Source organism: Chanodichthys erythropterus, chromosome 24 (assembly GCF_024489055.1).
Source record: "Chanodichthys erythropterus isolate Z2021 chromosome 24, ASM2448905v1, whole genome shotgun sequence".
Lineage (NCBI taxonomy): Eukaryota > Metazoa > Chordata > Actinopteri > Cypriniformes > Xenocyprididae > Chanodichthys > Chanodichthys erythropterus.
In genome coordinates, this window is record NC_090244.1 from 20,369,311 (window position 1) to 20,385,198 (window position 15,888).

The window sequence follows — 15,888 nt, forward strand, 5'->3', positions numbered from 1 at the left end:
CAAATTTTCATTTTTGGGTGAACTATCCCTTTAACTTCTTGGACAATTGAAGTTATTAAAAGAATATAATTTCTAGAAAAGTTAACAACTTTAAAAAAATGAAAAATGTGATTGTAACATGGGTGCATAAGAAATCAAATTATTTACAATATACACTGAATATCACTATATCATATTTAATATCTGGCAAATGTATTTAAGTGTTAATGATTTATATATTCAAATATCTAAAACTAAATTATCATTTTATATACGTGGGTTCAGGTAAGTTTTCTTTGACATGTTATGAAACTACAATGTGCTTCTTAGAGAACTTTAAAGGGCTGATTTCTTGGAATTGTTTTAAGGAATAGAACTGATATAATTGTTCATTACTTTAAAAGAGGAATAATATGGTAACAGGGTTGTTTGCGCGTTCACAGTGTGGAGCTGATAATGGGAGCGTTGCAGTTTGTCGCGTCGTGGTGAATCATGTCACTTCTGTGGTTATTTGTCAATATGAATCGCTTCATTTCATAACTATCTGCTCCAGTTCGTGTCCATTCCCTCGAAAACAAAGCACCGCCTACACTGAGCTTTATATCTAAATGTTGCGCCCTATTAGAAAGTAGTTCTTACGGAAAGCAATCGGATCACACTACAATGTTTTGGTATTTTGTAAGTGCTGTTTTACTTTTATTTGCATTGCGATACCGTTATCCTTACTTTTTCAAAGAGGCGAACTACATCTGTCGAGTGGCATTAGCTGGATATCGTATGACAAAATACATCAAGTCCAAACCTTTCTATACCTTAGTGGATCGATTCTTGGATTCGGTTCAGAAGAACCCACACAAAGCGTTCATTCGGTTTCAGGATAAAACATACTCGTATGAGCAGTCGGATAAACAGAGTAATAAAATCGCGAGGAGTTTGTTAAAACACGCAGATCTTCATGAAGGAGATACAGTTGCGCTTCTGTTTGGAAATGAGCCCATGTTCTTGTGGATATGGTTGGCTTTGGCCAAGATCGGATGTTCTGCTGCTCTTCTCAATCATAACATCCGATCCAAATCACTGCTGCACTGTTTCACCTGCTGTGGGGCCAATGTGTTGATAGCTGCTGCAGGTACTGTAACTCTTCCAGTTCAAAGTTTTATTTGTCAAATGCAATCAGGGCGTGATGTACTAACTGTAAGCTGTTTACTCAGCACAGTATCTGCTATCAGGGATGTCCTTTTTCAGTCTGTTTCAACTGTTGGTGATCACTTTTATGTACACAAATGGAAGTATGCCAAATTATTTAGTGACCCGAAAATGTTAACCAAATAAACATTTGTGTATTTTCTCAACTAGTTTAATGTGGTGCATCCTGAGATGCATTTTTAACAGTACTTTTCCACACTTCATTTCAAGTCCTTAAATATGATTGGGTGAGCGGAGAGACAGTCCAACAACATGAGTTTTGTCCCAAATGATGCACTTTATAATATGCACTGTGTATGTAATCAATGTGTAGTGTATGAATTTTACATGGTTATTTTGTCATTCAACCCCTCCCCCTCCACTACAGAAAAGCTGTGACAGTTGAGTGCACGCGGCTGTGGGTACTTATTTTGAATAATACGTTTTATATTGTATGAATGTGTGAAGTATGAAAGTCATCTAAACATACTACATTAACCATTTGTAACGTAGTTCGTATGTACGGGAAGGAGGAGGCGGGAACCGGCGAATATTAACAACTTTAATATATAAAATAAATACAAAACGAAAGTAAAATGTCACACAAACATAATAAAACATAAAATAAATTCCAAGCCTGTTCCTCTCTCGTCCTTCACTGTTGTCGCTCCTCCTTTTATGCTTCCGGAGCTCCTCCGTGAGAGATTTGAGACCGGTGCATTGCACAGCTGATGCTCGTTATCACTCGCGTCACCGGCCTCGTGCCGCTCCCTCACGGCGAGAAGGAGGTCTCTGCGGAACAGAAAGGGGCGGTTCCCAACCTTGGGGTGTTGTCACACGTGAATAGGTGTTTTTCAACCTCTTTACCTGATTTGCTCAAATCGAGTGGGATATTTCCGGAAAAACAATAAGAGATATGTATTGTATATGAATGTAGGAGTATTATTTAAGTTGTTTAACGTTTCTTTTGTGTGAATATGCTTGCTAGCTCGTTGTAAAAAGCTCCAAGCAATCTTCCACTTACTTCTAGCGATAACTATTATTAGCTAACATTCGCTATTCTATTTGATGTATCTGTTAGTCACTTGATTTGTTTTAGTTTTGCGAGGTTGTGGCTACAGTGTCTGTGGTCAATAAAATGATTATAAAGTTTAAAGTCTTCAGAGTCATCATTTCAGGTTAACACATTTTTTTTTTTAAGTTTACACAAGGTCAGTAAGTAGTCTTATGAATGCATATAAAGCTTATACTCATACAATATACGCTGAGACAGTCATGTGTTTCTGTGTGGTTGATAGCCTATAAAAAACAATTAGGCTACACTTAAAATTAAAGTTAATTATATCACAAGCACTGTCTAGCCTATGTATTCTCTCTGCTTGTCTGTTAGTGCAGTGGTTATATCATTATAATATTATATATATAATATTATATATTATATATAATACTATAGCTTTTATGACGAAGGTTTACACTATGCACGTGAAATTTGGCATGCGAGAGATTAAATAAAATAGGCTGTTGATCGCGTGCAACTGGTTGTGTTCTGCGTTATATTCATATTGAAGAGCATCAATCATTAAACAAGACTAGTAGCACAAGAAGGTGATCTAGCCTTAAGAAACTATTTGAGGTGAAAAAATACCGTAGTAATTTATAGTAAATACTATAGTGTTTTGAACCATACTTGAATTAATTTGTTGTGGTAATTATATAGGCTATTGCTGTGGTAATATAACAACTATAGTAATATAAACAAATTACGTTACCCAATACTGTGCTAAGTTTTCTTTAAACTATATATTACAATACACGCAGTTTACTGTAGTAAAAACTAAAGTACTACAGCCTATTGCTGTAGCATTCATTAACAATAAAGTGTTGTAAATACTATAATATACAGTAGGCTATACTACAATTTACTGGTTCAAAAACACTATATACTATCAATTACTATAGTATTTTTACACCCCATGCATGTCCAACCAAATGACGCCGATCAGATAAGTTCAGACAAATGACTACTTGTCTATGTAAAATATATAGCCATTGTGACAAAATTACATCCCGTGTCATTATAATTCGTAGGCTAGTTTATGCAAAATAATAATAATAAAATAAATAAATAACTAGCACTAAAAAAACGGAGTAGGCTAATAAAACTTGCATAAAACATATTTCGCTCTCTCGAGCTATAAGCTACAGGTCCTGTAAAATCTCTTCAAAATAAATGAATGTATTATAGTAAAATGTTTCCATATATCTAGGCAGGCACTCGGGAAAAACGCATAGTTTCCCTGTTACGGAAGTCAAGCATGCAGCAATATTTTTTTTATTTTTCATTATCTCGACATAATTGTTTCTCGGGATCTAAACATTAAAAAATTAGTTTTGTTCATAAGAAAACAAGAAAAAATTAAATAAAATAATAATGAATGGCCTTTCAAGCTTCCGTACTTTAAAAAAAAACGCCTATCCCGGCTTCCGTACTTTTTTGGTTGGATCGTTATAAACACCTCTCTCAATTAGAAAACACCCCAAAATTGGGAGACGCCCCTCTTTTGTTCCGCAGAGACCTATACTTGCTCACGGCTCTAGCCAGCCCTGTTCGTCACACCATGTTGTCATTATCATATGACCTACCAGCGTCAGTTGTGTCGCCTCACTGCCATTCACAAATCCTCTCCCTTTTCCTCATGGGATAGTAAAGTGTTGATCAGATGCACACTTCAGAATCTTACTGGAAGTAGTAGGTCATCCAGGTACTTTTTGCCTACTCTTTTATGAGTACTGTGAATTCAGACGTACTTCTTTTCTGATAAACCCTTTTTCGCCTACTATATAGTAGGGAAGTATGTGAATTTCGGACGCAGCCAATGAAGTGTGCAACATTTCCTATTTCGTGAACTTTTTCTTTTTGTAATTTTCATTGTGCAAACACTAACGTTACTCACACTGTGTACAAAGGCATAGAATAGTGCATAAGTATGCAAATTGGGATGTACCTTTGGACTTTTCGTCCTCACATGAAACTCCCAATCGTGTGGATTCCCATTGGAACGTCTGGATTTCACCCACAAAATTTTGGCAAGCAATGGTAAAGCCATAGTCCACTAGACTTTTGAGTATGCAAAATTTCTATAGACAAAACAAAACCTGCCCAACTGCTACTCAAAACTAGCCCAATCGCATTTCAAGGGGTCACCCGGTAAAAATCGCATTCTGGGGGGTAAAATCCACATTTTTGGTGGGGTCCCCCTGGTAAAATTCGCATTCCGGGGCTAAATATGTTATTTGTGGTCGCATCAACCCGCAGACATGAAAAACAATCCATGGCAACAGTGTAAAAGTAGCCCAATTCCCACGGACTTGGCAACACTGCTTTGGGCCCTCTCCCAAATGGCACACGATATATGCACTTATGGACTTACAATGGCCGCTTTGTGTGTGAGTCGTGTTAAAGGCCTGGGTATACTTCGTGTTCCGCGCTCCGCTCCATCTCACGCACACCAGAGCTTGTGTGGACTGTTGTTTTCAAGCACTCAAGTCACTCGCACATGCGCTGTTGTATGCGGACATCCGCAGACAATCCTGATGACGAAATTGCGTCATGCGGACAGTGCGCAGATGGCCAAAGTATACTTTGGGCTTAAGTCCACAAGACTGCAGGGGGTCCCATTTGTCATCTTAAGATTCGCGAGCGCACCCTTTGCGGTCGAATTGCCCTCTTGATTCACACTTTTTCCAAGCCCGCACTGTAGTGAGCTCCGCAGCAGACTTCTTGACAACAGTCAGTGGCATTACGTCACGAAAGTGCGGACTCTTAGGGAGACCGCAGTGTTTAGGGTGCCATTTGGGACAGGGCCTTTGGACCACCATAGGGTGTCCCATTTGTCATTTTATGTTTCAGGAGGGTGCTTGCGAGCACCCTCTTTGCAGCCGATACACTTCTGCTGAACCTGCGAGCTCCGCAGCAGACTTCCACCAAACAGTCAAAGCGGCACAAAAGTGTGGACTCAGAGGAAGATTGCGCGGGCTAAGGGCTCCCTTTGGGACAGAGCCTTGGAATACAGCTAAATGCAAAACTTCGCTTGAGCTTGTGTTTCCTGTCTCCTGCATTTAATAGCCTTGTTTCCATCGAAATTACCCGGAACAATTTGTCCCAGGAACTTTTTTCTCCGGAACTTTTTTTTCCCCAGACCTGTTGCTGTCTGCATTTCCTTAGCCATCTAAAGTACCATGAAGGAAATTTTTACCCGGAACTTTTAGATCCTGTTTCCAGCAGTCGAAACACACCAACTACCACCCCAAAGTCCCTAGTTCTTGGGGAAAGATTCTTTGGTGGAAATGTGGCTATAGGAATGAAAAGTATAGTGTGACCACCTCTTAAATGTGACCACACCTTTAATGTTTACTGTTGAGGTGTGGTCACTTTAGTGAAATTTTGTGGTTAAAAATGCCCCATTGTCGATAGAAGCAATATATCATGCAATATATCATGTCATCAAATTGGAATGAGAAGTTGCGTCTCTAAACAGTGCAGGAAAACTACGTAAGTGCTGACATAACTCCGGACGTTTCACAGGAGATAAGTGGCCAAGAGTGCTCTCCAAATTGTGCAGTGATTCAGAATTTTTTAAACTGATGATTTTTTAATTGATCCTGTCTCGTGAAATTTTAACAGGAATCTCCTCTTTTCCATCAACCAAAGATACACACCCCTCTGTAATAAAAAGAGAATAAGAAAAGAAAGTCAACAGATTTTTTTGTTCAGTGTCTCTACTTTCAGACAGAACTGGAGCTGCAGGAACAGACGGCTTAACAGGAGAACGCATATGTTCAGATTTGTTTTTAAGGACCGGAAAATCCAGTTTCCAGTGGCCTTTCTCACAACAGTAATTGCACGTTTTACTCAGGTCAAATTTTCACATGAACACACGATCAGGTTTTGGCAGGGAACTTACAAAAGTAGAATACTCAAATCAACAAAAGTGATGCAAGTGCATTTACTGCATTAAAATATTAATACAACATTAAAAAGTGAACCATTGATGGTTTTGTGTCGATGTACAACAAGTACAGAATGACAGTTAAAGGCAGGAACACACCAAGCTGACGGTCGGCGGTCTGACAGTTTTTATTCGTCGGCCGACTAAGTTTTCTCAGTGTGCTCCGCATCATCGGCTGAAGTTGGTCCTTGTCTGCTTTTTTTCGGCCGATTTGAAATGTTTAATGGCCGTCGGAGCTCGTCAGGCCATCTGATAATTCTGATTGGCTGTTCAGATACTGCCACCTGCTGGTTCGAAAAGGCATTTCATCTCACACAGGCACAGAGCGGACGTGCTACTTGGCCGTCAGCTGTCGAGCGTCGTTTTGGTGTGTCAGGCCAACTTTGGATACCGACGTGAGCCAACCCCGCGGTCTGCTTTCGTCGCCACTAGTTCTTCGGTGTCGGCTTGGTGTGTTCCGGCCTTAACAGTTCACCAGAAATGTCCAAGCTAGCTTAAGGAAAACCAGGAGATAACCGTATTATATTAGCTGTTGGTCTTGCATTGTTACTCCAGTAGGTGGAGTCACTGAATCATTCACTCAAATGATTCCTTCAAAACACTGGTTCATTTAGGAAGGAAACACCATGCTAATGTATGGAAGCTTGTTTCCGCCACAGAATAAAGAATAAAAAAGTAATTGCAACTTTTTAGCTAATAATTTTTCTCAGAATTTTGAGAAAAAATACAGAATTGTGAGATAAAAAGTCACAATTACCTTTTTTATTTTTTATTCTGTGGCAGAAACAAGCTTCCATACTAGAGATGCACCGATTTATCGGCCGATAAAAGCTATTATTATCACTATCTTTAAAACCAGCCAATGAGGGCAGATTATATCCTGTCAATCAAAAGGGAACGGAAAAATGTGTTCAGACTGCAACTCCTACTGTGTGTAAAGAAAATGTCTAGTGTTAATTCGACAATAATGCATAACAAAATAGCAACGTTAACGCAGGCTCTATTTGACCCTATGAATCACCCGTAGTTCAAGCCTGGGTTGCCAGATCTGCCTATTTTTTTTTTTTTTTTTTGCAACATTGTTACAATCTAATAATTCAACTTAATACTACAACTCAAGAAGATCTGTTTACGTTGAGCGATCTAGCACAGAAAAGAAGGTACCTGGGTATCAAATGGAAGACTCAGACACAGATACAAAGTTTATTTTATATTAATTAATTATATATTGAAAATATAGGAAGTAAAAATGACAACTCAGCATTAATGCAATGAATAGGGATGGTACACTACTCAAAGAAAAGCAACATGTTCTCTGATCATGACGTAATGACTAGACAGAGATACAGAGACACAGAAAAACAGGCACAAGATGTTCTTAGAATCGTACAATGGCCACTTTAAGACAGAATGTCTTACCCATTGAAATTCCATGTGCATTTATATGTATTAATTTATATGAAAATAAGAAATGATTAACATGTATAGATGTATATGCTCTCTTTTTTTGGGGTGTTAGTCAAAATATATTCTCCTATATACCTATAACTAGAAGAAGATCTGGTTAGTAAAAGATTAATAAGGATTACAAGATGTCTGATTCCATGTTCTTCAGGTTCCAACTGATAAGTATGAACATAATCATCCTGTGTATCGGTATCGGATACATGTTCCTCTGGCGGAACAACATATTTGTAGTGCCTCCCATCCAATAATCTCAAAGAGCTTTGTGCTTTGTTACATTGTTCAGAAATAAAGTCTCACGTTTCAAATTCTGTCCATTTTATCACGAAATTCAAACAATACATGCTGTTTTGACGCTCTTAAATGTGACGTGACAGATCGCTGTAGTGAGTCTTTTCTTCGACATTAATACAAAAGTTATATCTCGAAAAACATACATGAACATCAGAAGGTATATTGAAAGATACAGTAAAACTTACTGAAATGTATCATGTCTCATGTAATCACTTAATTTGTGTTTCAACCACGAAAAGACGTCAATAAAACAGCTTGTGAACAATGTCACATAATGTCACATTTACCTCAGGAATGTTTTCCAACATTCACAGTTCCTTAGTTAGCTATAAAAAAAACACTAGAGGAGCTTATTTACTGTTAATTAGGACATGAAGACAAGTGCTTAAGAAAACTACCTTATGTGACAAACATTTCAGTTTTTATTTGAGTGTAATTATTATATCTGAAAATAAAGAGCAGCTGAATATAATACCTCTGTTAATTATAACCACTAATATTTTTAGAGATATTATTAATATTATTAGAGCTTTACCGTCGCTTGGCAAGATAAAAATCAAACTATCGGCATCGGCCTATATCAGTCAGAATAATCGGCAGATAAATTTAGTATCGTGAATTTCTATTCCATACTTATGTGTGTGATTATAAATTGTTTTACCTGCAATAAAAAATGTTATTCAAGATTTTTATTTGTAACACACACAGTTATACACAGGAAACAACTTGCAGTGAAATGTAAACCTGTTCAGCTACTTCGGTATGGTATGGTGTAGGCAAATATCATCCTATCCAGTGCTGTTTTTGTTCTCTGACATATAAAGTATCCCGCTATGGTGTGATAAAACATGAAACTGAATATATAAACACTCATGCAGAACTGCAGGATGCTGTTGAGGAGGTGCTGCCCGCACTGAGAGAGCAGGGGATCTCCGTCTATATACTGACTGATCATGTGACCACTGAGGGAATGAAAAGTCTTACGGACAAGATCGAGCTGGCCTCAGATGAGCCTGTTCCTGCAGACCTGAGGGCCAACATTAGCTTCAGCAGCCCAGCGGTGTACATCTACACGTCCGGCACGACAGGTAAGAGTGGAGTGAATGATTGGCTCATTATCGTACTCTACTTTTGAATGAAGATGATTTTGCCCCAGAGGGAATGGATAAATGTTTCAGGAATATGACAAATCTCTAATTAATAAATGAGTGAAGCAGTGGATTTAATGAGCCATATCCCCTGCAGGTCTTCCAAAGGCAGCAGTGATCACTCATCGGAGGCTGTGGGCTATAGCCTTCTTCCAGTCCATTTGTGGTGTGAAGTCTGATGATGTGGTTTACGTCTGCCTTCCCTTGTATCACAGCTCTGGCTTTGGCATTGGGTTTGGAGGTGCTATTGATAGAGGTATGAAATTATTATTTTTTGCTTTTACAATTTGTGTTGGTAATCGAGACACCTCATCATTGATAAGATAAAAACAATACAATATTCCAATGTTTTGTGACAAATGTTCGGAAGAGGATTAGGGCCAAGCAATAATAAAAAAATAAAACCATCTCGAGATTAAATTGAGAAAAAACTTGTTAAATTTCGAGAAAAAAGTCGAGATAAAATGTTGAGAATAAACTCGTTAAATTACAAGAAAAAACACGTTCAATTTCAAGAAAAAAGTCGAGATAAAATGTTGAGAATAAACTCGTTAAATTTCGAGAAAAAAGTCGAAATAAAATGTTGAGAATAAAGTAATTAAATTACGAGAAAAAAGACGTTAAATTACGAGAACAAATTCGTTAAATTCTGAGAAAAATGTAGTTAAATTTCAAGAAAAAGTCGAGATAAAATGTTGAGAATAAACTCGTTAAATTACGAGAAAAAACTCGTTAAATTTCGATAAAAAAGTCGAAATAAAATGTTGAGAATAAAGTAATTAAATTACGACAAAAAAGTCGTTAAATTACGAGAACAAATTCGTTAAATTATGAGAAAAATTTAGTTAAATTTCGAGAAAAAGTCAAGATAAAATGTTGAGAATAAACTTGTTAAATTTCGAGAAAAAAGTCGAAATAAAATGTTGAGAATAAACTTGTTAAATTACGAGAAAAAACTCGTTAAATTACGAGAAAAAAGTCGTTAAATTACGAGAACAAATTCGTTAAATTATGAGAAAAATGTCGTTAAATTTCGAGAAAAATTCAAGATAAAATGTTGAAAATAAAGTCATTAAATTATGAGAATAGTCATTAAATTACGAGAAAAAAGTTGTTAAATTACGAATTTGTTATCATAATTTAACTACTTTTTTCTCGTAATTTAATGACTTTATTCTCATAATTTAATGACTTTATTCTCAACATTTTATCTCGACATTTTTTCTTGAAATTTAACAAGTTTTTTTTTTCGAAATTTAACAACTTTAATCTCGAGATGGTTTTATTTTTGTATTATTGCTTGGCCCTAATCCTCTTCCGTACAAATGCAACTAGTTGTCTTCAGAAATAAATGTATGTGTGTATGTGCTTTCATGAGTTTTGCCTCTTTTGTTTTGTTTTCCTTGTTGTTGTTTTTTTTGGTTTTGTATTTAGGAGCCACTGTTGTCCTGAGGAGCAAATTTTCTTCCTCTCAGTTCTGGGATGACTGCAGAAAATATAATGTCACCGTGATACAGTATATTGGAGAAACAATGCGCTACCTCTGCAATACGCCAAAGGTATTCGGTAACACTTTATAATAACTGCACACTATGAAGCATTAGTTAAGCATTAGTTAATAGTTATTTCATCACTTATAAAGCATTAATAGACATTAGTAAGTAGTTTATAAATACAGCTATAATTGCTTTATTCTTGATTTATAAGCATATCTATAATGTGTTTAATAATTGTATTTTCATACTTTATTAATAATCAATTTATCATTTCTAAATTAAGTATTACATTATTTACAAACCAGTTATTTAGGAGTTGTCAGTAGTTCATTTAGTAAGTGTAAGTAAATGATTAATAAACTATTTAAACAATCATTTATACATCTTACAACATTATTTAGACACATAGTAATAGTTACTCAGTGTGTTAGTAAATGTTTTATTAACACATATTCCTTCTGCAATTCATGATTAATTCAGGTAATTATAACACATTTAGAAGTGGTCAGTTAACTATTTTTGTGAGCTCATCTAAAGTGAGGACTATTTATGCTTTGTAAAGCTTCTATAAATGAGATTTAAAGAATCACTGATCTTCTGCACTGCTGATCTCTAATGTTTTAAAGTTAGTACCGAGGCAGTTTTGACTCTAAGAATATGTTAATAAAGCATTTATTAACACACTGAATAACTAATACTATATGTCTAAATAATAAGATGCATAAATGTACATTTAAATATTTTATTAATCATTTACTTACACTTCCTAAATGATCTTATGAACCACTGACAAATTACTGGTTTGTGAATAATGTAATACATAATTTAGAAATGATAAATTGATCATTAATAAAGTATGAAAATACAACTATTAAACTCATTATAGATATGCTTATAAATCAAGAACAGAGCATTTATAGCTGTATTTATAAATGGCTTACTAATGTCTATTAATGTTTTATAAATGATGAATTAACTATTTACTAATGCTTAACTAATGCTTCATAGCATGAGTTATTCTAAAGTGTTACCAGGTATTCAAGCATTTAAGAAGCTAAACAGCACACATGATCACAGAAACGTCCTCTTTTTGTTATCTACAGTACTTTGAAAGGAAGGATGTCCTGGTCTTTTGGATGCAACAGTTGCAAAAATGTTGCTCCACTGTCTTGCTGTACATAATGGTCTGTTTCTCATCTTTGATCTCACAAGCATGTCAGTGACCAAATACACAATGTTAGAATGGCCATTGGGAATGGGATCAGGCCAGAGGTCTGGAGGATGTTCATAAGCAGATTCGGTCATGTTGACATCAAAGAATTTTATGGCTCAACCGAAGGAACCTTGGGCTTTGTGAACTACGCTGGAAAAATTGGGGCCGTCGGTAGAATGAATTCTGTTCATAAGGTAGACTTAACTAGTCAGTCAGTGCACTCTTTACACTTACAATTCATCAAGAAGAGATAAGATTTCATAGAGAAATGAGCTTTTCTAACATTTGTCTGAAAACATTAATGTTGTTTCAGAAAATGTTTCCATATTCATTGGTTAAGTTTGATCATGAACAAGAGGAACCTGTAAGAAATGCAAATGGATTTTGCATAGAAGTAGCCAAAGGCAAGTAAAACAGTTAATTTTAATGAACAATTCTTCTGAAGAAGCATGTTTGTATGCAAATGATATAAAAATGATAATGTAAAGACTTTTACTTTGAAGAATGTGTCATTGATTGTAAGCTGTAATACAGGTGAGACAGGTCTTCTAGTATCACAGATTACCCGGAAGACCCAGTTTTCTGGATATGCCAGGGATCCGAAACAGACAGAGAAGAAGAAACTCTACAATGTGTTTGAGAAGGGAGATGTTTACTTCAACTCTGGAGATCTGTTCAGGACAGATCATGAAAACTTCATCTACTTCCAGGATCGGGTGGGCGACACTTTTAGGTGAACAAACACTATAAATAAACTTGTTTATATACTTTAAAGCTAGTTTATAAAACGGTTAGTTCCTGTCCTTGATTCTGATCAATAGCTGTGTTTATTCATGATAAAACACGGCTATGACCGCTTCACCCAACAATTCTGTGTATCACTACACAACACCCTTAGCAACCACCCTTAGCAACGTAAACTGTATGTTCTCAACTGATATTGTTCATTGAAGCTTACTGTATTATGCAGAAGAGTGTTGTGAGAAAGAGATCGAGTGAGCGAGTTTATTACCTGCATTCAGATTTAGCATTTTCCTTCAGGTCAGTCATATGTTCATAATAAAAAATCTGTTTAAATGTCCAATGTATTATCTTGTCCTTTTAACATTTAAGGGGTTTTCCCGTGACTGACAGCGCTAGTCAAAGCATTTGTCAGTTGCGTCTTGTTCTGTGTTCACAACAATTCAGTCTTTTCAACGTAAAAGTCTTCGCTACTGACTGACACACTCATAAAGACTTTGCCGCCATCTAATGGCGTAATAATGTAACTTCTGTTTCTGTTCACGGTCAGGGACTATTTTTTTCCGGCGGAAGGAAGGCTTTTAGTGAAAGTTTACTTAAAGGTACATAATCAAAAGGCTGAATTGAAAATAAATGCATGGTTGTGTTGTTCTCAGATGGAAAGGTGAGAATGTTTCCACAAATGAAGTGTCGGACATCTTGTCTATGGCGACGAGTATCGAGGAAGCAAATGTATACGGCGTTACAGTTCCAGGTTTAATGCTATTTCACTTCATAAATCAGAAATCATCCAGTTTACAGTCATAACATAGGTTAATATTTCTTCTAACCTGACACACTTAATCTTTTTTTTAATTTGAAGGGTATGAGGGGAGGATAGGAATGGCTACCATCACTTTGAAGAATGACCATCAGTTTGAGTGCGATGGCATTTTTAGTCACGTGACCACTTACCTCCCCTCTTATGCCAGACCACGTTTCATAAGGATCCAGGTAACATCATAATGCAAAGCATGCTCAAGCTCTTTCTCTTTAGGTATTGTCAATATATATATATCTTATTTCATATTTCCCAATGCACCACAATCTAAAAAAGTTAATGTGCTTCTCATTGCAGGACCGTTTGGCTGTAACTTGCACCTTCAAACAGCTGAAAGGGAAGTTGGTAGAGGAGGGCTTCAACCCTGCTGCAATCACTGACCCCCTGTTTATTTTAGATGAGACGGTGAAAAGCTACAGACCTCTGACACATGACATATATCAGTCAATATTGGACGGTCACTTCAGATTGTGAAGAGCAGGATGTGCTCTTTATGATATGTTATAAATTATATTGAGAGAAATCAAATCTTTTATTTGTTCCCTAAATCTACATTTTCACTTAGAGGACAGTAACTGTCCAGAGATCACAATTATCCCAAAAATGTTGCAATTATATTGTTTGTTTGTTTTTGTATGTACCAAAGGCAATTCTAAAAAATAAAAAATTAGCTTATTAAAAATTTGTGTATTTTGTAGAAGCTTTCAGTTTATATCGCACTATTCTTCAGAAGTTTTCTCTGACAATATTGTTCAAAAAGATAATAAAAATCTAAAAACAACTTCATTGTCAGTCTGAAAAGTGTCTTTCTAAGAATTGGATTCTTTCCCCTGTATTCTGCAGTGAACAAATAGTTTCGTAAGAGTTTGCTGCTGTAAGATGATTGGTTCCTACAGAAACCCTCCTGCTCACTCATGTCTCAAAGGCTGAATTGACTTAAGGGTTGCCATATTGTGAGTTTAAAATACTCCTGCATGTTTTGCATTTTTGTGTTAAGAATCATTTGAGTGGAAAGTTGAATTAGAAAGAAAATACTATTACCTACAGTACCTTTTGTTCAAACCCTTTTCAATGTTGTTCCATTTTGAATGCAATTATCAGTATTTGTTTATACAATATTGGATTTATTTAGTTTCAGTTATTTGGTTTATTATAATGTGAATAGTTGGAGAGTATTTGAACAAACAATATCCAAATACTTAAACTCAGAAAGTTGTGGTCTTTAAATAATTTGAATATAAGCGCACATAATTGTATAAGTTTCTATAACACAATGACCTACGTATTATGTAATTATTTTGCGGAACTGCATGAAATTACACATCAAAAAATTATTTTATTTTTCAATGATACCAATTTTTTTTCAACCAAAGCAACAAGATTTCACCACATAATCTGGGAAGCTAGATAAGCAAGTGTTTCTTAACTGGGGCCCAGGGCCCACTATAGAGTGCAGTTGGGTAACAGAAGTAAAAACTTCTCCATATAGAAATTGATTTTAACAATATTTTATAAACCTTTAAAGACAGCCTTACTGTGAGCTATGAGGTTGTTATTTGATAGCTTTTGCTTCTGTTGAAGCCGTCAGCCTGCATTATTTCAGTTTTAGTTTTAAAATAATCATGTTTAATAACGGCAGAATTCTTGGTGAAAAACTACATTACCCATGACGCTGAAAATTCCACCAATCCGAGAATCGAAACAGGCAAAATGCACAAAAAGTGCTCTTTAGCTCTGCCAATAAGGTCTCTCTACACTCAAAATATTTCAATATATATGCATATTTTGCAATAAACTTTATCAACATTTTTTAAATGCGTAGTTTTTATATTCCTCCATTATTTTTTTTTTTATTTGATTATGCTGTTCGCAATGCTTCATAGAGTTGTAGTTCTTTTCCTCGCTAAAATCAGATTCAATGAACTCTGCTAAGCTATGCTAAAAGTGGTACCACCAGACCTGGAGATTGGCTGAATGGATTAAAAAAACGGAAAAACTCAACTGTTTAACTCTAGGGGAGTTGAAAAATTAGCCTGTTTTTTTTAAAAAGTGGAGTGTTCCTTTAATAATGAACTTATTAATTTCAAATCCGTTTTCTGGTGGAAAACTGCCAGCAAAATATGCTTAGTGGCCAAGCTAACTTCTCAGATACATCTGACCCTTACAGTCACATAGAAATGTAACACTCAAAACACTTCTGGCTTTTATAGTAAGCAAACTAATTCTATAATTGTTTTCTATAGGATAAATACTCCGTCATATGATGTCTCTGCAGCAACAATTTCTCCGTCTGTGGCATCAAGATTTTTTTTTTTTTTAACATATTTTGTTTTCAAACTAATTTAACAAATTAAAGGATTAGTTCACTTTCAAATACAATTTTCCTGATCATTTACTCACCCCCATGTCATCCAAGATGTCCATGTCTTTCTTTTTTCAGGCGAAAAGAAATGAAGGTTTTTGATGAAAACATTCCAGGATTATTCTCCTTATAGTGGACTTCAATAACCTCCAAACGGTTGAAGGTCAAAATTACAGT

At 35.8% G+C, this 15,888-nt stretch overlaps 1 protein-coding gene across 2 annotated transcripts; it reads left to right on the forward strand.

The window, feature by feature from the left end:
* The first annotated feature begins 528 nt into the window (after positions 1-528).
* On the forward strand, positions 529-14,151 carry slc27a2b (solute carrier family 27 member 2b). Of its 2 annotated transcripts, none has more exons than XM_067380466.1 (10): positions 529-1,108; positions 8,810-9,019; positions 9,177-9,335; positions 10,514-10,638; positions 11,788-11,982; positions 12,102-12,192; positions 12,323-12,521; positions 13,186-13,283; positions 13,392-13,565; positions 13,647-13,780. In XM_067380466.1, the coding sequence occupies exons 1-9, from the start codon at positions 643-645 to the stop codon at positions 13,532-13,534; spliced, it is 1,686 nt and encodes a 561-aa protein (XP_067236567.1). In that variant the 5' UTR covers positions 529-642; the 3' UTR covers positions 13,535-13,565; positions 13,647-13,780. The 2 variants fall into 2 exon arrangements, with proteins under 2 accessions (XP_067236567.1, XP_067236566.1); XM_067380465.1 differs by having other exon boundaries at positions 530-1,108; positions 13,392-13,522; positions 13,647-14,151.
* The last annotated feature ends 1,737 nt before the right edge of the window (positions 14,152-15,888 follow it).